We start from the raw sequence: 24,547 nt of genomic DNA, 5'->3' as shown, positions 1-24,547 counted from the left end.
CCTGGTCTCTGATCTTTGGGTAATGAGCAGCGGTGGCTCGGCGAGTTCCCCCCTTCCAGGCCACTGCAGCCGGGTCCTTCCAGCTTGGGCCAGCTCAACAGCTAAAGTAGCTCCAGAAGGCCACGGTCCATGCCAGGTCTTCTGTTCAGCCGGGCTCCAGGCCGAGTCATAAGGTCATAAGTAATAGGAGTAGAATTGGGCCATTCGGCCCATCAAGTCTACACTGCCTTTCAATCATGGCTATTCTATCTCTCCTTCCTAACCCCATTCTCATGCCTTCTCCCTACAACCCCTGACGCCCATACTAATCAAGAATCTATCTATCTCTGCATTAAATATATCCATTGACGTTCTCCACAGTCTTCTGTTGCAAAGAATTTCACAGATTCATCACCCTCTGACTAAAGAAATTCCTTCTCATTTCCTTCCTAAAGGAATGTCCTTTAATTCTAGGTCTATGACCTCTAGTCCTAGACTCCCCCACAAGTGGAAACATCCTCTCCACATCCACTCTATCCAAGCCTTTCACTATTCGGTACGTTTCAATTAGGTCCTCCCTAATTCTTCTAAACTCCAGCGAGTGCAGACCCAGTGCCATCAAACACTCATCATAAATTAACCCACTCATTCCTGGGATCATTCGTGTAAACCTCCTCTGGACCCTCTCCAGGGCCAGCACATCCTTCCTCAGATATGGTGTCCAAAATTACTCACAATACTCCAAATGCGGCCTGACCAGATACTGATGGAGCCTCAGCATTACATCCCTGTTTGTGTATTCTAGCCCTCTTGACATAAATGCTAGCATTGCATTTGCCTTCTTTACTACCGATTCGACTTGCAGATTAACCTTTTGGGAATCCTGCACCAGCACTACCAAGTCCCTTTGCACGCCCGATTTCTGGATTCTCTCCCAATTTAGAAGTCTTCCGTTTGGCCTTGCTCTGTGCCGGCTCTCCTGAAGGCTGTGCGTCAATGCGTGGCGCCCTGTGGGGGCCTTCAACCGCGACACTGGGCATTGCCTCTTGTGAGTTTAGATTGAGGGGAAAACGGGAATTAAAGGCCACTATTTAGAATTTGCAGAGAAATTTCATAAATTTAACTTAAAGAGAATGCATTCACATATTTTATGTCGTCTTTTGCCACCTTGGTCAAATGGAAGCACAAATAACCATTTGTGAATGAGTACAAATGTGTGAGTAAAGAGAAGTCTAAAATGTCTGACAATGAATGCTTAGCTCCAGATCATCCTTCTCTACTTAATGAAGTAATTAAATTGCTCAACCATGATAGATCTATTATTAAGTTACATGGGAGTCCAATTCATTAGCACAACATGATATTAATACTAATTCATGAACACTTCCAGCATGATTGCATTCTTTACCCTTACTCAAAAATTCTAGATTCTAGCACATTAATTAAGGATACGGTGGTTTAGACGTTAGAGATTAAGCACAGAAACAGGCCCCTTGGCCCACTGAATCCACCGACCAGCGATCCCTGTACACTAGCACTATCCTAAACACAAGGGACCTGTACGTCTTTGGAATGTGGGAGGAAATTGGAGCACCAGGAGAAAACCCACGCGGTCACAGGGAGAACGTACAAACTCCGTACAGACAGTACCCGTAGTCAGGATTGAACCCGGATATCTGACGCTGTAAAGCAGCAAGTCTACCATTACGCCACTGTACCGCCCTAAATATGTATTCAATGCTAGTGATCAGATGATGTGATTGAACTGGATGAACACCTTTTCAAAGCTCTGTTAGCTAGATGCACTTCTTCATTGCTCCTGCGTAATGTCAGGGAACCCTAAGCCTTACCCTCCACCAAACTGGACCCTTGCTCCCACTATGGGTTAGTAGCAGTACAGTTGCACAGCTGGTACAGCACTTCCTCACAGTGCCAGTGACCTGCGCTTGATCCTGACCTCGGGTGCTGTCTGTGTGGCGTTTGCACGTTCTCCCTGTTTCCGTGTGAGTTTCCTCCAAGCGCTCCAGTTTCCTCCCAAATCGCAGAGATGTGCAGGTTTGTAGGTTAATTGGTCTCTGTACAATTGCTCTTGATATGTAGGTAGTGGGATAACATAGAACTAGTGTTGATGGGTGATTGAAGGTCGGCGTAGACTCGGTGGGCCGAAGGGTCTGTTTACATGCCGTATCTCTAAATTCTAAACAAAACTAAGTAGGGAAGCCGTGGACCAACATAAAGTCAGGAGCAGAGATTTCCAGAACACACTGTTTACATACCTCAATTTTAAATGACTGCCCCGAATCTGACAACGATGTCTGCTTTTTCAAGGTTCTCCCACTTGTGGAAACATCTTAACATCAACCCTATTATGTCCCACAGGTTCACATATGCTTCAGTCAGAACACTCCTCATTTTTCTAACTTCAACAAATATATATTTAATTTCATTAGCTGCTCGTGGTAGAACAACCCTTTTACCTAGGAGGATAGAGGGAGTACAGAGAAGGTTCACCAGACTGATTCCTGGGATGTCAGGACTTTCATATGAAGAAAGACTGGATCGACTCGGCTTGTACTAGCTAGAATTTAGAAGATTGAGGGGGGATCTTATAGAAACGTACAAAATTCTTAAGGGGTTGGACAGGCTAGTTGCAGGAAGATTGTTCCCGATGTTGGGGAAGTCCAGAACAAGGGGGTCACAGTTTAAGGATAAAGGGGAAATCTTTTAGGACCGAGATGAGAAAACAAATTTTCACACAGAGAGTGGTGAATCACTGGAATTCTCTGCCACAGAATGTAGTTGAGGCCAGTTCATTGGCTATATTTAAGAGGGAGTTAGATGTGGCCCTTGTGGCTAAAGAGATCAGGGGGTATGGAGAGAAGGCAGGTACAGAATACTGAGTTGGATGATCAGCCATGATCATATTAAATGGCGGTGCAGGCTCGAAGGGCCGAATGGCCTACTCCTGCACCTGTTTTCTATGTTTCTATGTTTTTATGATAGAAGCAAGTTCATCAGGTGACAAAGATCCTATCTGCTATACACCAATGTGCCCCACTGTAAAGACTGATGCCGCACAGCTACACAAGTGGAACATTTCCTTTTCCCCGCATCTTAGTCCAACTCCAGAATCATGAGAACCAAAACTAATGCTGCCATTTCCCTTCAGTGCAGACCTGACAAAGTTATTCCCTCTCAGAGGTGCCGTTTTTTTTTTAACCGAGACTCTGTTTGCCCTCAGGAGTGGACGCAAGCGATGCCATTGCACTATTTTGAAGAGGAGCAAGCAAAGATTCTTCAGAGCCCTGGACAATATTTATAAACAAACCGGCATTCAGAAGTAGATCATCTGATCATTATCACATTGTTGTGGGATTTTGTTGAATCAGTGTAAATCGGTGCTGTGTTTTCTACAAAATTTCAGCATTTCAAAATAGGTATGAAAAGCACTTTAGGATTGAAAGGTGCTATCTGAATATAAGGTGGCACAGAGGTGTAGCAGATAGAGCTGCTGCCTCACAGCGCTGAAGTCCCAAGCACGACCCTGACCTCGGGCAATGTATATGTGCAGTTTACAAGTTCTCCCTGAGACCGCATGGGTTTTCTCAAGGTGCTCCGGCCTCCACCTCAATCCAAAGACGTGCGGGTTTGTAGCTTAATTAGTGTTGTAAATTTTGTAGAGAGCGGATGAGAAAATAGATTAAAACATGGTTGGTGGCAGTGCCTAACGGCAGCGGCTCGACTACAGTCGTTCGTCTTTTTTAAAATTTTTGTCTTGTTAAATGTATGTTTTGAGCTTAGTTTTTTATTATTTTTTAGCTGTGTATATGTGGGGGGTGGAGGGGGGGATGTGGGGGAAACCGTTTAATCTCTTCCCTGTACGGGGACCCGACATTTTCCCTGTCGGGTCTCCGGTGTCGGTGGGCCTAACATCGAGGAGCCGGCGGCGGCCTCCGTCCGAGACTAACCTGAGGGCTCCAGTCGCGGAGCCTATGGACCTGACATCACGGAGCTGGCCGACTTCGGAGCGGGAAGAGCTGTGGTGGCGCTCGGCTGCGACCCGACTTTGGAGCTTCGGAAGCTCCAGCTGCAGGCCTAATGGACAGGAACATCGGGAGCTCGCAGGTCCCTGGTGGGAGACGGCTTTTCGGAGCTCCCGCAACGGCAGCTTCTCCCGCTGGAATAGCGGGGTTGAAAGGACACGGAGCGTGGCCTAACATCGCCCAGTGCGGGTTAGTGGCCACGGGGACTTACCATCGTCACCGGGGGCTCTAACATCGGAGCCCCAGTTCGCCTAGACACTGCAGTTGGACTGCTGGACCGCTGATTGGCCTGCTTGATCCGCGGGGTTTTAAGGACACGGAGCTGGGGCCTAACATCACCCGGCGTGTAGCTAAATGGCCACGGGACTTACCATCTTACCAAGCGGGGGGCTTTAACATCGGAGCCCCAGTTCGCCTCGATGCTGCAGTTGGACCGCGGGAGAAGGACAAAGGGAAGAGATAAGACTTTGCCTTCCATCACAGTGAGGAGGTGTTGGAGACTCACTGTTATGGATGTTTATGTAAACTGTGTTAAGTGTGGTCTTGGGTTTTTCTGTAATGTAAAAAACTGTAGTAAATGTAATTTCGTTCAAACCTAGGTTTGAATGACAATAAATAGCATTCCATTCCATAAAACTAGTGCGAACGGGTGATTGATGGTCAGCGTGGACTCGCTGGGCCAAAGAGCCTGTTTCCATGCTGTATCTCTAAACTAAACTAATATTTAGTTATTATTGGATGATTGAGTGGCTTAAATCTATTTGCAGGTTAAGGTTAAATGGAATTCCACTGATAACCACTGAATACCAAACACGAGCTGGCATCCTGTCATTCTTCTGTCAGCTCGATGACAATTTCCCCGCTGAGTCTGGGCCAATATCCAGGTACCAGTGTGCAGGTTTTCTGCCTTTAGTCTGAGTCACATCCCTTTCCCTAATTTTCTCACTGCAATAATTTTCACAAATAACAGAGACACATTAAGAATGACTAACAATCCCTCTTGGAGTCTACGCCTGTGCGCTAAATTCCATTTTTCAGAGATGTATTCCATGCTTGACTCAACCAGAATCAAGGAACTGTATTTCCCAGGGCAAGCATAATTTGCCCAGGGGAACCACACACACAAATGGAAAATAACAGATAAAGCACTCCTTGTAATAATTAGCCTCTAATATCTTGTGGCATTACACAACTTAAATGCTATGATTCACTTAAAGGCAGACACCAATTTCAGGTTGGAATTCGGAGAGTCCACACTTAGGAGAGAGCCTAGTGGTGATGTTAGCTTTCAGTTGGATATAGAACCTCAGACAGCAGCTTGTAGGATTAAATCGGCAGCCTGCTCCTGCAATTGGGATCCTATGAATCCAACCCCTAACTGGGGAGAAGAATAAATCCCCCAATCCTATTTCAAAAAGGAAGGTGGAAATGTACAAATATGGTGGAGGTTTAGAAATCAGGAGGAATAGCTTATGCCCCTCATGGACCATAAACAAATCCGTAACAGCAGTGATCTCTTCCCAAAATATGTTCTTACCTCCTTTCAACTGCCATATTTCCAGAGATCTGGGAGACTTTGATATTAACTGGAGTATTATTTGGAGCATTGTATTCAATTTTGGTCACCCAGCTATGGGAAGGATGTCATTAAGGTGGAAAGAGTGCAGAGAAGATGTACTAAAATGTTGCTGCCAGGACTCAAGGACCTTGGCTATAGAGATCTCCTATAGAGATATTTGGCCAGCTAAGACTTTATTTTTTGAAGCACAAGAAGCTAAGGGATGATCTTATAGAGGTGTATAAAATCATGAGGGGAATTCATTTGATGAATGTACAAGTCTTTTACCCAGGGAATCCAGCAAAAAATAATTTATGATGAGAGGGGAAAGATTTAACAGGAAACTGAGGGGCAACTTTTTAACTCAAGAGGGTGGAGGGTATCTGGAACATGCTGCCAGACCAGGTTGTTGTGGAAAGTACTACGAAGGCATTTAACTGGCCAAGTTAATCAATATCCCTGTCAGCTAATGCCATTTTTTCACTGTCCATTTTACCACTAATATCATCAGCAAACTTATTAATCATGCCACCTATATTCTTTTCCAAATCTTTAATATAAGTAATGAACAACAGTGAACCTTATGGCACATTTGTTACAGGCCTTCAGTCTGATTAACAAACATCTGCACCGCCCTCTGCCTCCTACCTACAAGCCAATGTTGTATCTAATTGTCTAGTTCACCCTGGATCCTATGTGATCTAACTTTCCGGACCAGTTGATCATGTGGTACCTTGTCCAAGGTACTATTTGGTAACTATGCACAAAATGGTTGACAAGATGAACAATATTCTACTTCATGTAAAGTCAGAGAGTGAGTTAACTCAAGGATGAGGTATATAATAAAGACAGACCAAACAGCAGTTAGCATAGATTCAGATTTTGTTTCAGTTGCTTTGAAGAAGTGACAACTTAAGTAGATTGTAGAAAATTCAATAATTTAATGCATTTCTATTTCAAAATTCGCCTGGTGAAATTGTAGAGGAAAAGTCAAAACTCAAAAACGTGGAGTTTCAGAGTATGTTGGGCTTGGCCACTTGTTAGAGGAGCACAGTCAAAGTGGAGTGGAATTTTATGAGAAGTTTGTATCAGGGCAGTTTTACTGTTTTATATTTACATATATTTTCTGGGTTCAGAAACTCAGTACATGGGACACATTTGCAAATATTACCAAACAGGACTGTGCTTTGGGATTGAAGGAGGCAGCTCAGGAATTACTGAATAAGTAGAATAAATAATAGTGTGAGCCCAGGAGAATACACAATGAACTATAATGCAGGCAATCACGTATAGATGCATATACAAAGGAGAAACTGGTTGACAGTCCCACAGGAATGATGCTGAAGTGTAAAAGGAAGGATAATGGATGTTCCATAGACTTATTTTCAAAGACACCCTCAATGCAAAGATGTCTTCATTAAACACAAACAAAACACTGAACCTCAGAGCTCAAAGCAATAGATACGAATCATAGGAACAATTGCCAGAACACATCCTGAATACAGAATACTGAGGAGACAGAAGAAGACACAAGAAACTGCAGATGCTGGAATCAGGATCAAAACACAAAGTGCTGGAGATACTCAGGGGTTCAGGTAGCATTTGTGGATGGAATGGACAGGCAATGTTTTGGGTTGGGATGCTTGTTCAGATGGACTGAAGAAGGGTCACGACCTGAAATGTCACCTGTTCATTCCCTCCAAAGATGCTGCCAGAGGGGACAGAAGAGTCTTTCCAAAGTGGAACAAGCCAAATAGCCTTCATCATAGGAATACTTTGGAAATTCCAGTTCTTTTATGCACCTATTATCATTTGCTATTTTATTTGAAACACTGCCTCACGTTTTGGATGAAAATGACTGCTGCCCATATTAGCAGGCATTGCTTGAAACATTGATGTGACAATATATTTACTGGCATTCAAGTTAAGGTATTAACAGCAAACAGTAAACCCTTGTTATAATGGACCATGGGGAGTTGGGGGAGAGGAAGGGGGTGTCTGTTATTGCCAATTGTTCGCCATAACCGAGTAAGGTATTATTATTGTATAGTTGAAACTAAGAACTGCAGATGATGGGTAATACACAAAGTGCTGGAGTAACTCAGTTCTGTTTCAGTTTCAGTTTAGTTTATTGTCACGTGTACCGAGGTATGATGAAAAGCTTTTTTTTAATTCAGCAGGTTAAGCAGCATCTCTGGAGAACATGGATAAGTGATCCTTCTTCAGACTGATTCAATCTGTTGAGTTCCTTCAGCACTTTGTGTTGTTTCACTTTAAAATAAGGAACTGATGCAGCTGGTTTGCACCAGTGAGCCCCCCGTCATTGGCTGATGTGGCTGTTGAGGATTATTCTCAGAGCTGGCATGCAATTAATGGGCTGAATGGCCTCCTTCAAGATTGTAGTGGCCATTTGGCTTATTTTGTGTGTCATTAATTATGGCATTTGTCTTTAAATTTTAGACTGCCCGTTATCATGTGGGTGGGATTTATGACGTATTTTAGGGCATGATTGGAGCTAAGTTTCTCGCACAGAAGCTTAGTTTTTAGTTTAGTTTTGTACTTGTATGAGGAAGACATACCTTTTGACCATGCGAAGTGTAATGGAATGAAACCCAGTCCCAGAGAGTGGGACAGAAGATTTGGCCATGATCTTAATTGAGGTTTTGGCCAGAAGACAATAGATCTTGCCAGAGATGGCCTCGAGGTTTATCGACAGCGAAGAGACTTATTTGAAGATCTGAAGACATTATCAAGATATTGTGAGTAAAATCGACTATTATTCCTTTGAATCTTGAAGCTGAAAAGCTTTAATTTTAAACGGCTTTTTTAAGAAGAGCCAGATAAATGAATGCCAGCCACTAGCTTGGAAGATAGCCAAAAAGATTGTTTTTCCAATTTGCCTGGAGAAATCCAGACGTCCGACCTTGGAAATTGTTTTGAAGTCTTGATAACACACATTCCTTTTGAACTAATGTCACTCATAGCCCATGGATGTTGATGAAATATTGGCAACAATCACAGTTTGTTATTGTTCTGCTGAAAATGTTGACAAAACAAATTAGAGCAACCAGCAGAGGACTTTGTTCGTTCAATTTAATCTGCCAAGACCTGTTTAAAATCATGGAACCTGAAGATGACGAAGAAGCCAGAGGAACCACAAGGTGGCGAAGTCAAGTTTAGTCAAAAACAAGCTGCCTACCCGAAATAAACCGAGAAGGAGAGAAACAAATTATGGAAACAGGTTACCAGATTAATTGAAAAACAGAAGAAACTAATGGAATCAGTACAGAACGCGATCAAAGTAGAATCTAATCTGGGCCAACTATGGAACCTCTGCCAAGAGGTTGGGAAGAAACAAAATGTGCTGCTGTGTTCACAACTGCCTCGGGAAGAACGCGAAAGACACATCCAATGGTGGGAAGACAGGGTGAAGATATTCAATGGTTTCATGGATAAGTCAGCGGAGTGGTTATCTGAAATTATACCACAACTACGCGCTTAACACCTGTAGGTGTGATGCAACAAGGTGCCAGAATGGAAGATGAAATAACACCACGTGATAATATCTCGAAAGTATCCACACGAAGATCAGGACATAAATCTGGTTCTACAGCCAGTTCTGTATCAAGGGCTTCTGCTCGATTGGGAGTTGAAGCTGATCTAGCCGCTCTCTCATTAGAAGCGGATGACTTGAAGAAGAAACATGAGATTGAGCAAGAAGAAGAAAAGATGAGACGACGAGAAGAACAGATAAAAGAAGAGATGAGGTGACGAGAAGAACAGATAAAAGAAGAGATGAGGCGACAAAAGGAACAGATGAGGCGACAAGAAGATGAGATGAGGTGACGAAAAGAACAACTGGAACTAGACACAAAGATGGCGGTGGCCAAATCAAAGAAGGAGATGCTGGAAAGAAAGGATTCAAGATGCAGCTCTAGATCATTGAAGACAATGAGCTCTGGACCAAGAGGAAAAACTGCTCCAAGTGAGTCAGCAGTTGGATCAATTCCACAATTGAGGTCCACCGGATTTCATGGCTTTGAAAACCCATTGGAACAGAGTAAGATGGGTAAATTGTCAAGATGGGTAATGAGTGCTGGATTGAAACAAACTACTAATGGAGCGTCTGTAGATGCTCGGGACAAACCAATAGCGGACCACACTTTTCCGAGGCCTGGTGCCCAGGCTCGAGCAAGCCAGTTTGAGCCAAGACCTGTCTATCGTTCGTTGCAGCCAAGCCAAGGTTATCAGGATGGAGTATTATTGGCATGGGCAAATAGGCAAGCTGAATTCAACCAGAACATAGCTCGACAAAATACCTTTCTCACTCTACCACCAGCAGAAATTCCTACGTATGATGGAGATCCTTTGCGGTATGAAGCTTTTGTAAGGGCATTAGAAGAAGCATTAGAAACAAAAATTATGGATAAAAAGGAGCGCTTACGATTTCTGGTGAAGTACACAAGCGGAGATTTCAGGTACTTGTAGAAAGTTGTCAAAATGAGCCAGACAGCCATGGCTATAAAAAGGCGAGAAGGTTACTTAAATAATGTTTTGGTAATGAACAGAGGATTGCTAACGCATACATGGAGAAGGCCCGTGCTTGGAAAGAAATCAAGCCAGAAGATGGGAAGGCATTGGGTAAATATGCGATATTTCTGAGAGGTTGTTGCAGCTCGATGAAAAATCTCGGCCACATGAAGGAAATTAATCTTGTGAGTAATACTCGAGTTATCATTAGCAAGTTGTCCAGAAGACTGAGAGAAAGGTGGAGATATAAAGCAGGCAAAATAATGGATAAGAAGAAGCAAGTAGCCAGGCTACCAGACCTGGTGGAATTCTTAGAAAGGGAAGTACGGTACATGTTAGAGCCACACCACGGGACTATTGAAGATCATAAACTGATTGCAACTAACAAAGGTTCTACCTTTACCAAAACTGAAGAAAGATCAGAACCTAAGAGAAGTAGTTTTGCTACCACAACCATACATGTGGAAATGACAGATGGAATGAAAGGAAATGTATCTACGAGCAAGCAAATAGTATTTTGTTTGTTATGTGATGAAGTTGGTCATACCATACGATGGTGTCAAATATTCAAGATGAAAGAATATAAAGAAAATATGGATTTCTTGAAAGAGAAGGGAATCTGTTTTGGATATTTGAAAAAAGGACATATGGTGAGAGACTGTAAGAGTCCTATAATTTGTTATAAGTACAGGTAATATTATCCTGAAGTACTTCACACTGAAGAAGAGCTACCAGAGCAAATGGTACAGGAAGAACTGGAACAAATAGATGAAGAGCCTTCATAGCAAATAGAAGAGGATGAACCGGAGCAAACAGAACAGAAGAAGCAGACGACTACTAGTGATGCTATCACCTCGCCTCAAGTAACTGCTCGTATTGGGGCCGGGGTTGAAGCTTGTAATTTTTCTATCTTATCAGTACAGGTAAGGAATAGTAAGACGAATGCAGTGTTGCAAACATATGCTTTTTTGGATCACGGAGGTTCGACTACCTTTTGCACAGAAAACCTGACGAGAAAGCTGAACATCACAGGAGAAGAGACTAAGATTCGATTACGTACCATGACTAAAGATAAAGAGAGCATGAGTCATTATATTACGAGTATGGAGATATCCAGTCTGGATGAAGATAATTTTATACCAATATCTGAAGTGTTTACACATGGAACCCTGCCTGTATGTCGTCAAAATATACCTAGACATGGAGACTTGAAACAAAGGCCTTACCTGAAGGACGTTAAGATATCTGAAATAAATTCTAGTGTTGATCTACTTATCGGAACAAATGTTTTGAAGGTATTGGAACCTATACAGATTGTTAGGAGCCAAGGTGATGGACCGTATGCTACAAAAACCTGACTTGGATGGGTTATCTATGGCTCCTTGAGAAGGAATAACGAAAACGGGAATCAGAAGAACTATTCTACCATTGCTGTTAATCAAATATCTACTGATAAATTAGAAAAGCAGGTGATGAAGCCATACAATCATGACTTCAATGAAAGTACCAGCAAGGAATCTGAAGAGATGTCGAATGAAGAGTTGAAGTTCATGGATATTATGAACGACTCAGTAAAGATTGACGGACACTACTGTCTGGACTTACCTTTCAAACAAGAAAGTGTTAATTTGCCGAATAATCGTCCTTTGGCAGAGCAACGCAACCAGAATTTGAAAAGCAAGTTAGGCGAGAATACTAAATTTCATGAAGTAAGAATCTCTTTGAAGAATAATTTCTACAAGGATGATTGCTTAAAATCCATGTCTACTGAGCAGGAAGCAATTCAACCAGAAGAACATCTGACTTCCCTTTGCAATAAGGGAGGATTCACACTTTCTAAGTGAATAAGCAACAATTGTGAAAGCTTTCCACCAAATGATAACCATATAACCATATAACAATTACAGCACGGAAACAGGCCATCTCGACCCTTCTAGTCCGTGCCGAACACATAATCTCCCCTAGTCCCATATACCTGCGCTCAGACCATAACCCTCCATTCCTTTCCCATCCATATAACTATCCAATTTATTTTTAAATGATAAAAACGAACCTGCCTCCACCTTCACTGGCAGCTCATTCCACACAGCTACCACTCTCTGAGTAAAGAAGTTCCCCCTCATGTTACCCCTAAACTTCAGTCCCTTAATTCTCAAGTCATGTCCCCTTGTTTGAATCTTCCCTACTCTCAGTGGGAAAAGCTTTTCCACGTCAACTCTGTCTATCCCTCTCATCATTTTAAAAACCTCTATCAAGTCCCCCCTTAACCTTCTGATAGTAATAGTGATAGAGCCAAAGAAACCAGAGAGTTGGATTTGGACAGAGGCAATCTGCCAATGGAAAGAGCATTGGGAGTTACTAATGTTGAAATATGTAAACACAAAAGAAAATCCTGCGGATAAAGTTTTCAGAGAACTGATGGCGAACCGCTTCTTAAGCGATAAGAGATGGATCAACGAACTAGAGACTCTCTGTAAGCCAGACAGAGAATGGCCAAAGCTTGAGCTGGGATTTGAAATCTCTGCTAATGATCCGGAAATTAAATCAAACCTAACGGTGAACTTTATTGCTAAAAATAGTAAGATTAAACGAGAACTTACCAGTTTGAAGTTTGATCTGTATTTTATGAGGAGGAACGTTGAGGGAATACGTGAAGAACCCGCTTCCAACGCATGCGTGTCATTCTTCAAAGCAGCGGTGTGAGGTCACAGAAACTATAATGACCTAACATAGTAAGATTATCAAAGAGATACCAGTTTTGATATGATCATAGGAGGGTGGGAGCGGAGGGCACGTATTCCCTCAACGTTCCTCCTCATAAAATACAGATCAAACTTCAAACTGGTAAGTTCTCGTTTAATCTTACTATTTTACTTCGGAGTCACGTGAGTGACTACGTGAAGATTTCAAAGCTCTGTGACCGCATGCCGTGGAACGAGTCCATGCTTCACAACTGTCTTGGGTATTGGGAGAAGGTATCATTAGTAATTTTTTAAACACACTTATACAAAGACTTGTGTGGTATAACGAAAAATAAATTTATTAAATTGAAATCATAGCCCTGTAACCTTTCGGGCAAGTTATATTATTGAGCGTAAAACGGTTTCAGAAAAACGATGATGGCTCCAAAACTGGTTTGTTATAAAACCTTTGGAAAGTCCTCCACATTTTTTGCTGCGGATGTTGCTGCAGCCCTGGTGGAATGAGATTTGAAACATTAGTGTCTATTCCTGCCATCTTTAGGACACATTTGAGCCACCTTGAGATAGTTTGTTTTATTAAATCATGTATGACAAACACCAGTTTCTCAGGTGAGATGATCAAGCAGTCCAGGCTCAGTTTGTTTAATGACTGGACTCGTTGTGCGGTAACTAACGCCATGAGCATAACCATCTTCATGGTCAGTTTCCGAAGTGATAATGCTGTTATGGGCGACCAGCTCCTCAGCATGTTCAAAACGACACCCACATCCCAGATTCTGGAGTACCTGGTTTTAGGGGGTTTTGCATTGAATATGCCCCTCATAAGTTTTGTTACCAGGGGGTGCGTTCCCACCGTGTGCCGCTCCGTTCCTTGCGATAGGTAATTGGAGAGTGCACTTCTGGCACTATTGATGGCACTGTAGCCCTTGATGTGTCCGAGGTACTGCTTCCGTGTTGACAGTCTTTGTGCGGATGTGATGAGATTCATAGTCCTGTCTGACAGCTCCATGCCGTGTAGTGGTTCTTTCAGATTCTACAAATCAACAAATCCATTGTCTTATGGCATGGGTGACTGCCCCCAGTCACTGGATGAATTAATAAATTTGGGCTATGTCCAATAAGGGCACATGGTTCTAACACCATCCCCTGTATGACCGAATACCACGGTTGAGTAGGCCAATCGGGTACTATGAGAATCCCAGATGCCGAATCTTGCTGAATTTTCCTTAGTACCCGATTGATGAGGCAGAACGGGGGAAATGCATAAAAAAGCCATTTTCCCCAATGCAGTGAGAAAGCATCTGTAGCTTCTGCCCCAGGGTCTGGTTCCCAGGACACATACGTTGGTAATTGGTGATTCAACCTGGATGCAAAAAGATCAATATCTGGTCTACCATATTTTGCTGTAATTTCAGCAAATACATTTTTATTTAACATCCATTCCGTGTTTTCGTTAAATTTGCGTGATCTGGTGTCTGCCACTAAATTTAGCTTACCTGGTAGGTATGTTGCCGATATCCAAATGTTTCTTTGGATACACCATTGCCAAATTAAATTTGCCAATTGATCACAAGATGTTGATATATTTCCACCCATGTGATTTATATATGCCACCGCGGTGGTATTATCAATTTGTAATCGTACATGCTGGTGGTTAATTGCTGAGCAATATGACTTTAGGCCATAAAATGCCCCTAACATCTCTAGGCAGTTAATACCACGTGTGTTAAGTAACACTGCCTCCTCTGTCTTCCACCTCCCTCCACAACTAGAAACACAATTAGTGGCTCCCCAACCAATGGCGCTGGCATCTGTTTGTAATACCATAGACGGGTTGTCAATAATGATTGGGTTGGAGCAATACCTAATGTTATGTTCCCACCACTGTAGTTCAAGTATAGCTTCCGTAGGCAGCTCCATAGGTCTATCAAAATGACCCTTGTTAAATTTGAGTGCTCTAATTTTTGTTCTTTGCAAATTTTGATAATGTAATGGCCCAAATTGTGTGGCCGAGAATGTAGCCACAATCTTCCCAATCATCCGGGCTACCCGTCTAATGGAGGGTCTGTTGGTGTTAAGAAGCTCGCTGCAATCCTCCTGTAGGGCTACAGCTTTATCTATTGGTAAAGTTACTAACATATTGACCGTGTTAATGGTGAAACCTAAAAAATCCATATTAGTTGCTGGTATCAATTTGGATGGATGATAAACCCTAGTTGTTCAAACAATTGTTTTGTGGCAAATACTGTTTGATGTGCCAATTCGTAAGTTTTGCCAACAATAAAAATGTCGTCTAAATATGCCATCACCCTATGGCTTTGTTTACGTAACAATGCCAAAGCTGGTTTCAGAATTTTTGTAAATAATCTGGGGGCTGATGTTAGCCCATTTGGTAAGGCTCTATATTGCCAAAGTTCCCCCATCCAGTTAAATTTCAAATACCGTCTGTGTTCCCTTCTGATGGGTACTGTATAGTATGCATCTTTTAAGTCAATGCTTGCCATATGGAACCCAGCTGACACTAATTCTTTAGCAGTGATAAAGGTATCCATCTTAAAATGAACATATTGAATGAATGTGTTTAGGGTTGAAAGGTCAATGATAATCCGGCAACCCCCATCTTTTTTATTTTTAATAAATATGTTTGATACAAATTCTAATTGTTCATGAATAGTATGCTCAATTACACCTTTTATATACAATCGTTGTAGCTCCGTGTGGGCTTTAGATTGTTCGGTTTTTGTAAGGACGAAATGCCTTTCTGGTGTATGTTGTACTGGGGGGTTATTGGGATGAGTAAATTCTATCAGATAACCCTGAATACTGCTTAGAACATACGAGTCTGTAGTGATTTTACACCATTCGTCACTGTAGTATTGCAACCTCCCTCCCACCGTCGTGGGTCCCTTTTTTACAAAAGAACCACACCCACCTACCTCCATGGTTACTGGTGGTTGTATTATTTTCTTTGTTTTTTGAAAAAAGGGGGTTTTGTTTTTATTCGTGTTCGTGGTTGTACTGGAGGTTGAGGCTTCCGCATCTTCCAGGGTGGCCGTCCCTGGCCATACCCTAAAAGAAGGCTGCTGCGGGTTATATTGGGTTCTGGCACTGCCACTGATATAAGCCACACTTTTCGGTCTTCCATGTGGCTGGTACCGTGATCCAAAATAAGCCTTTGCGCTGGTTTTGATGAGCCCCAGTGTCTTGGCTTCCCCAAACAAAAGGGTTGGGGTTTTAACGGCTCTTTGTTTGCAAATTGTTGCATATTTAGGATCCAGTGCTGGCTGAATAGCAGCCCTCCGCATGCTATTCAGCTCATATTGTACATTACAGAACAGGGCTAGTGCGTCTTGGTGGCCTTTAGTTTGCTCTGTTTTGTCCAGGGTGCGGATGTAAGCTGTGATCCCTGCCGTAAGCCCCTTTAAGGCTTTCTGGATTTTGAGATCATGGTTCCTGATGTCCCTCCCCATATGCTTCCAAATGCATTGGTTGACACTGGGGATTTGTAATGCATCACAGTTACCAGGTGGCAGATGTCTGGCCAGTGTCTCTGTAAATATTTGTTGTTGGAGTTGATGGCCAGACATGTAATTAATACTGGCTGCCATCCTGGAATCCAAGTCTGCCCCTGTTTGACTTGGTTTGAAGTAATCAGCCACCATGTCCAGCAGTGTATGTTTTTCCGCAGATTCAGGATCATGGGAAGCTGTGTGATCAGGGTCTGGCCCATCAGGGTCCTGCCCACTCTCCTCCGAAGAGGTCGAGATTTCAGGGGGTCCCTCACGGGGTACCCATATGGGGCTTGCCTTCCCAATGTGGCTAGTCTCCACATTCATGGGACTGCCACTGTGAAGGAGCTCCTCCAGCAGCTCCTTTAGACGGTCTCTACGTTGAGCTGCACTTGCTATTTTTGGCTGCTCCCATTCCTGCAGCCTTTCAGCAGTGTGCTGCTCTTCTCTGTATCCCCGCTGTTCCCGTCCCCGGTACTCACGGGTGCTGGTTTGCGGGCTTTCCTCGTCCCGCCGCTGGCCACACCGGTCCTGACTGTTGGTCCACGTCTGTTCCCGGTCAGCTTTTTCTCCTGGCTGCTCCGTATGCAGCCACTCATAGCGGGGTTGTTCCGTCTCCCGCACCCGTTCAGCCCTGGTCCGATATTGATACGGGCTGGTCGCCCGCTGCTGCTCCAAGCCGGGCTCTGCTAGATGGTGCGTTTTCGTTTGAACTTTGCCTCCCGGCCGGGAAGTAAGTTTCGTCTGATTCCTCTGATTCCTCTACAGCTGATTCCTCTACCGAGGCATCTAGAGCCGGCGGCTGCTGTCTCTGCTGTTCATCCACGTTTACAACGCGTTTCTCGGGCAGCTTTTTAGCAGACCGCTTCCTTTTTACTCTGTCCATTTTGCTGTGAATAAAAATGCAGAGTCCTTACCTGCCTTTTGCTGGCCCTTTTGTCTTCTCCCGTTACTGGGGGACGTCCTCCACCCTTCTGTTGACTCGTGCAATGCGTGTAGCGATATGACACGCATGCGTTGGAAGCGGGTTCTTCACGTAGTCACTCACGTGACTCCGAAGTAAAATCCTGTTATTCTCTCGAAGGATTTTCACACTTCAACATTGTTGTTATAACACATTCATTAGTTGATCGGACATGGAGAAAGACGTTGCATGCTATCAAAGCTTTGGACTGTTATGTTTTGGACTATATACTGGGTATCATGCCTGATTTTAAGGGTTTGGTGCGCACGGTACAACTTTAAACTAAAATCAGTGTTTTAATAAGATTAGTAACCTAGTTATGCTTGCTTCTGGAAGGCGAAAGTGAAGATGGAAGAGTCGATGGAAAATTCTGATTGCGAATATATAGTGCATGCTATTTTTCCTCGTTAGTATAGTATCCCCGCCTGTCATGCGGGAGACCGGGGTTCATTTCCACGACGGGGAGCCATGGGGTTCAATTTCCTGACCTTTTGCTTTTGATATATTGTAAGCCTTCATGGCTACTTTTTTGATGTTTATCAATAATTGCCTCGTTACATACTCGGAACAATTAGGGGCCGGTATGCAGTGGCCATTTGGCTTATTTTGTGTGTCATTAATTATGGCATGTGTCTTTAAATTTTAGACTGCCCGTTATTATGTGGGTGGGATTTATGATGCATTTTAGGGCGTGTTTGGAGCTAAGTTTCTTGTGCAGAAGCTTAGATTTTAGTTTAGTTTTGGACTTGCATGAGGAAGGCATACCTTTTGACCATGCGAAGCGTAACGGAGACACGAGGAATTTTCTAACTGTAAAGCGATATGCTGGAGCTTGATGAAGATTATAGTGTACGAGTCGGAAGAAGGTTGGATGTGCCTTATTGTTTTTCATCAACAATAAAGAATCTATTAATCAAAAGACTGTGTTATGAAGATTTATCTGTGAAGAAGCTCTGAAGGTCTCTGACGGAGAGCTCACATGCATATTACAACATTCTCCTTAATCATGTAGTCCAGTTAGTGGCTAGAGGGAGTAATCTCTTGAACGATATAAAACCCTGCCGCTACAAAGATTATATAAAAACATGAGTAATACGCGGAAACAGCAAGGGAATGGGACCGACAGGACTCCTCTACCAGGACTAGCATAGACTAGATGAAACGAATGGCTTCCTTCGGTGCCATAACAATTCTCTGATTCCCTGCCAAGTTTCAATTTCCTCATTCCTCTGGCTTTTGCATATTAGACAGGAAAAAAACCATCAAAAGGAACAGAAAACAGCAGACGCAAACACGGGCTCCTTGCTGTGGCTGGTAATTATTCAGGGTCTGCAAACTAATCCGTTGCAAAGTAATTTTTAGATATATTGACGAGTGTACTGCGGCACAACGCAGTTGGATGGATGCGACAGAAATGCTTTTTTATGGGTGAAATTTCCATTTCAGAAGCAGAGCTTTCTTGTCATCAAAATGCAGTTGTAAGCCTTGATAATGGTGTTTGGAGGGGTTAGGGTGATGGTGAGGAGGTGGTCACAGGGATACACACGTGACTCATTATCACCCCGGCGACGTCAGTCAAAAAGATCAAGACTTACTATGTCAAGACAATGGCGACGGCATCATTGAGAACACTCTCCCCAAAGAGCAACGTATAGAGTTGTGGATCCACGTCGAGCTCATGGAAAATGGCCAGCACCGTCACTGTATGTTGAGAAACCACAAAGAGGGGCAACTTTTACTCAGGCATTAGCAGGAGGGTGAGACAAGCACAATTAATCCCCAAAGTAGACCTAACCCTATGGGTTATCACAGCCATTTGAGACCTCCTGGGCTCACTTAAATATTGGCCTTGTAAGCTCTAATTCTTTGCACCACCAGTTGCTAGGCAACGTGCGGCAGCATCCAAAAGGCACCATTAAGTATAATTCATCAACAGACTATTGCTGCAGGGAGCAACCACAAAGCCTCGGTATACATCGCAATTCAATGTACAGGAGATAAAGTAGGGAATCTGTTTGTTTTTGAAGATATTCTTCCTATTAAATGTATATCTAGTGGCGGCGCGGCTCTGGCTGCAGCGGCTCTCCGGCAGTCCTGTTTGTTTTGTGTTTTTTGGGTTGTTTATTTTCGTTTTGGTTAGTCTAGTTTTGGTTTTTAGTTTGTGTTTTGGGGGGGGGGGGTTGAAACGGGGCTTGCTGTCTCTCCCTGCGGGGGAATGCGACTTTTTTGTCGTATTCCCCTTCTCTGCCTCCGTCTGCGCTGAGGCCTAATGGCGGAGCTGGCGACCTCGGGGCTCAGGAGGCAGAGCCCGCCAGGACTCGCACTGAGCTCGCTCCCGTGAGGACGGCCCGGCTCGGGGCTGGAACAGGGCTTTCGTGAGGGGCTGTGACGGCCGGCCCGAGGAAGGAACGGTGCTCCCGTCGGAGTAGCCGAGCTCGGGGAGGTACGGCGCTCCCAGCCTGAGGAAGGAGCGGCGCCCGGTCGGGGCGGCCCAGCCTGAGGGAGGAGCGGCGCCCGGTCGGGGCGGCCCAGCCTGAGGGAGGAGCGGTGCCCGGTCCGGGCGGCCCAGCCTGAGGGAGGAGCGGCGCCCGGTCGGGGCGGCCTGGCGCGAGGGAGGAGCGGCGGCCTGGCGCGAGGCTGAGACGGTGGCAGTACTCACGTGAGGGCGATCCGGCTCGGGGCTGGAACGATGCTCCGGGGGCTGGGACGGCAGTTCTGGTGGCGGTGGCCTGAGACCGGGGGTTCGGCCGCGGGCCAGCGGCTGCGTCAGCAGGTCTGGTGAGCGGCAGCTTCGACTACCCCGGGCCGCGGTGTTTGAGCCGCAGGACAGGTTTTAACATCGCCCGGGGGGTATCGCCTCAGCGCAGAAGGAGAAGAGGAGGGAAGAGACTGCAGCCCTAAGATTTTTGCCTCCATCACAGTGAGGAGATGTTGGGTGGACTCACTGTGGTGGATGTTAATATGTGTTTATTGTTGTTTTTTATTGTATTGTATTATATGTATGACTGCTTAAATTTCGTTCAGACTTCGGTCTGGATGACAATAAAAGGCTATTCTATTCTATTCTATTCTATCTGAAGCTTTCCTCAGTTTGAAGCAGAAATGGTCTGCAGCTGCATGCAGCCAGATACCAGTGAAAGGTGCAGAAATGTAAGTGCTGACATTTTTGTTAGTTGAAGTTATCTCCTCACTTCCCTCTGGTTTAGGATTAAGTTTATTATTGTCTTACGTACAGAGGTACAGTGAAAAATGTAATCTGATCAGATAATACGAAACTTAACTACAACCAAATCAAACTCAAGTACAATAGCTACAGCAAAGGTGAAGATGCTGAATATAGGCCTAAGCATTGTAATGCATCATTTAGAGTCATAGACATACAGCATGGAAATGGGCCTTTCAGCCCAACTCATTCATGTCGACCAAGATGCTCTATCGAAGCTGGTCCCGGCATTTGGCCCATATCCCTCTAAACCTTTTCTATCCATGTCACTGTCCAAGTATCTTTTAAATGTTGTTATTGTACCTGCATTAACTACCTCCTAGCAGCCCATTTCACAAAACCATCATCCTCTAAGTCTGCAGTGGGGGTGATGTGAATCAGACAGTCCCCTAGCTGATGGAAGGACCAAAACCCTGATAACAGATAACAGGGAAAAAAGCTGTTCCTGCGTCTGGTGGTGTTTGCTTTCATGCTCCAGATGGGAGCAGGAAGAAGAAGGAATCATTTATTTTGCCAATTCCATATCCTAAGTTTACATTCACTTTTGCCAATAGAAAATGACTTATTTTTTATCAAAACCATCATAATTTTGAACATCCCTATTTAATCTCCCATTAGGCTTCAATGGTCTAGATTGTCCTTGTTAATTATACGACAGCCTTCTGGAATTACAGGATAGCAGGCATTAATACAAATGAGAACTAGTCTTTTTTTTTTAACTGTCAAAATGGAAACTACAAGTATTAGGGTTGGGATTCAAAGATCATCTTAAGGTCATAAGTCATATGAGCAGAATTAGGCCATTCAGCCCATCAAGTCAACTCAGCCATTCAATCATGGCTGATCTATCTCACCCTCCTAACCCCACTCCCCTGCCTTCTCCCCATAATCTCTGGCACACGTACTGATCAGAAATCTCTCTGCCTTAAAAATATCCACTGATGGCCTCAGCCTTCTGTGGCAAAGCATTCCGCAGATTCACCACCCTCTGACTGAAGAGATTTCTCCTCATCTCCTTCCTAAAAGAACGTCCTTTAATTCTGAGGCTATGACTTCTCGTCCTAGACTCTCCCACTAGTGGAAACATCCTCTCCACATCCACTCCATCAAAGCCTTTCACTTTTCTGTACATTTCAATGATGGTAACCCCTCATTCTTTTAAACTCCAGCACAGCATAGTACAGGCTCAGTGCCGTCAAACGCTCATCATAGGTTAACCTACTCATTCCTTAGTAAACAAATAGTGCTGTGTGCAGAGCATAAGCTACCGGCCTAGAGCAGTAGGCTACTCAAGTTATACGGCTTGCAAACTAATATAACCATGAGACATTCTTACATCCATCAACCAAATATAAAACAATGGAGCTCTGGTTAGGGGGACAACATCAAACCAGGCATCTGACACCTCAGCTTAGTTATTCTGCATCATTGTGATAGAAATGTACCAAGGTTCCAGAGCAGATTGTCACTAATCACATCAAGCATGGTCACAGGCTTATCTGCTCTGTCTGTGAATAATTGGGATGCCTGTGTCCCCATCGAGTCGTCCCTCACAATATTCATTTGTTTGTCCGGATTCCCTGTCCTTAAAAACTTTTAAACCATCCATGTGACTTAGTTTAACCCAACAAAGGGTTTTGAACATGACATTCAGAAGTGTCCGAAGAAGGGTCTCGACCCGAAACGTCACCTATTCGTTCTATCCAGAGGTGCTGGCTGTTCCGCTGAGTTACTCCAGCATCTTGTGTCTATCTTCGGTATAAACCAGCATCTGCAGTTCCTTCCTACACATTCAGAAGTGTCTTGTCAGTTGTAGTGTACTGAATTTGTAAGTCAATGGAAACATTTGTTGGATCCAAATATTGAGGTAAACAATGTTGTAGCTCTTGGAAATGTATTGAACCACCTGCTGTTATCTTTTCTCAAGAGTATAAAATCTCAATGTATTTTGAGTTCATGGAGATTGTACTGAGCTGCTTGTCATGATGAATGAATAACGTTTACATCTCCATTCTCCTTGTGGCTTAGTCACAGTTACAACATTCATCAATCTCACCAACTCAACTCTGACATTCCCACTGTCACTTCCAGGAAACCTTCTCTGTCCCCTTTCCAAAGACTGCAATGCCACTGAGTAGCACGTTATTCCTGCTCAAAACAAAGGTGCTGGAGGAACTTAGCATCAGACAGCATCTGGGGCGGGAATGGACATTTGGAACTGGGGCCCTTCTTCAGACTGACAGGTCGGGACTCATCTTCAGACTCCTGCTGTGGTATACAATCGGAACCATGATGGCTTCTGAAAAAGGTCTGCTCATTCCGCATTAAACTGGATCTGACAACCGCTTGGTATGGTAACAATATTCCAGGTCATTCGAAATTAACTATACTCTTTAGCTTAATGAAATATTGAGGGTGTTACCACTCCAGCACGTTCAATGGGATTACTGGCCTTTAGCAACTATGGACAAAAAGGCTTGTCGACCCCCCTCCTACTGACGACCCCCCTCCTACTGACATGGGTATCCCTCCTTCTGAAGCCCTCCCTCCGGGCTCAGAAGCACCATGGGTCCAGTGGAAGACGCTCAACCGCCTGAGAACAGGAACAGGGCGATCAAAAGCTGCCATGGCCAGATGGGGCTATGAAACTGGCCAAACCACCTGTGAATGTGGAGAAGAGGACCATACAATGCAGCACTGCCTTGTCTGCCCCCTACTACCCAACCAGTGCAGCCCAAAGGATCTTGCAGTGTTCAATAAAAACACAAAGGACTGTGTAAAGGAATGGGAAACTGTCATATAACCAACCAGCTTCAAAGACACGAGAAGAAGAAGAAGCAGCTGTAGACATGTGCACAAATGTGCTGACCTCACTCCAGTGATACCTTCATTGTAACACACTTGCCTTGTTGCAGCAGTCCACAGTGCTGGCATTCTTTGCGACGCCCAGCACATGAAGAGCTGTTGGCAGATATGAGGAACTGAAGGAATAATGAGGACTTGTGATTGTAAATTGTAAATTGTCCCGAGAGTGTAAGATAGTGTTAGTGTACGGGGTGACTGCTGGTTGGCGTGGACTCCGCGAGCCGAAGGGCCTGTTTCCACGCTGTATATCTAACGGTCTAAAAAGTAAAAGATCCCAACTGCAGTCCACCTGCCATGGCGCCATGTTAACCTTGTAGGACACTTCATAGACACATTAGTGGGCAAAATCCACCTTGGGGACATATAAAGAGATATCAGAATAAGCAGTCAGAAGCTTTGCCCAAGCAGCCATCTCTATGCAAAGTACAGAGAGACAGAAAGTTGGGATGTCCAGATCAAAAACACAAGACGCATTAAGGATGGGCCCCTGTGGTAGAACAGTGAGGACTGCTGATTTAGGGTTAGTTAACAATCACTCCATGGCTATGGTGTGGACACCCCAGGGAAAGCTGCCTCCCGTGTTTCCTCTGCCTTTGTTTTCTTTACTTGCCTGGGTCAGTGGCTGAAATCAGAGCTCCAAAGAATAGGCAGTCGGTGAAGTAGAAGTCCAGCTTGTCCAGCTGTCCAAGTTCGATCATCCCCAGGACAAAGCCGTACATAAGGCCCCTGAAAAATATAATAAAGAAATTATGAAGTATTGAGTAGCTTCTGCTTTGACATCTGCAATGTCTTGACCCTGACCTCTCTACTGATCATAATGGAGCTTTTTCACGGGGCGACTTGACGCAAGATGTAACCAGAGTGAAGTGGTCGTGGTCAAGCACGATATCACACGATATAACGTGGTGTAGATAAAGAGTTCCCACGGTACTCGGCATTTCCGTTATTTGTGCGAGAGACTTGTCCGTCTCCCGAGCTTTCCCGTTAAATCTTGAATGAGCATTGTGAACTACACGTGGCACAAATGATGTCACTTTTTTTTTCACACACTATAAATATCCTCCCTTGGTTGAATTGGCTCATTTGGAGACATGCCTATACTAAGTAGTTTCGAGTACAGGATGGTGGTTTTTTTCATTGACGCGCTGTATGCAGCAGCCCACTATGTGCATCG

The 24,547-nt window shown here is 44.1% G+C and overlaps 1 protein-coding gene across 1 annotated transcript in view; it reads right to left on the bottom strand.

The window, feature by feature from the left end:
- Positions 1–24,547, bottom strand: part of slc9a9 (solute carrier family 9 member A9) — a 323,375-nt gene that overhangs the window by 242,243 nt on the left and 56,585 nt on the right. Inside the window, exons 5-6 of the mRNA XM_033031006.1 lie at positions 23,984–24,099; positions 18,881–18,986 (exon numbers count right to left, since the gene is read on the bottom strand). Coding sequence (XP_032886897.1) covers positions 18,881–18,986; positions 23,984–24,099 — 222 coding nt within the window. The remainder of the gene's footprint in view (positions 1–18,880; positions 18,987–23,983; positions 24,100–24,547) is intronic.

Source organism: Amblyraja radiata, chromosome 13 (genome assembly GCF_010909765.2).
Source record: "Amblyraja radiata isolate CabotCenter1 chromosome 13, sAmbRad1.1.pri, whole genome shotgun sequence".
Lineage (NCBI taxonomy): Eukaryota > Metazoa > Chordata > Chondrichthyes > Rajiformes > Rajidae > Amblyraja > Amblyraja radiata.
This window is presented reverse-complemented; position numbering and strand designations above follow the sequence as displayed.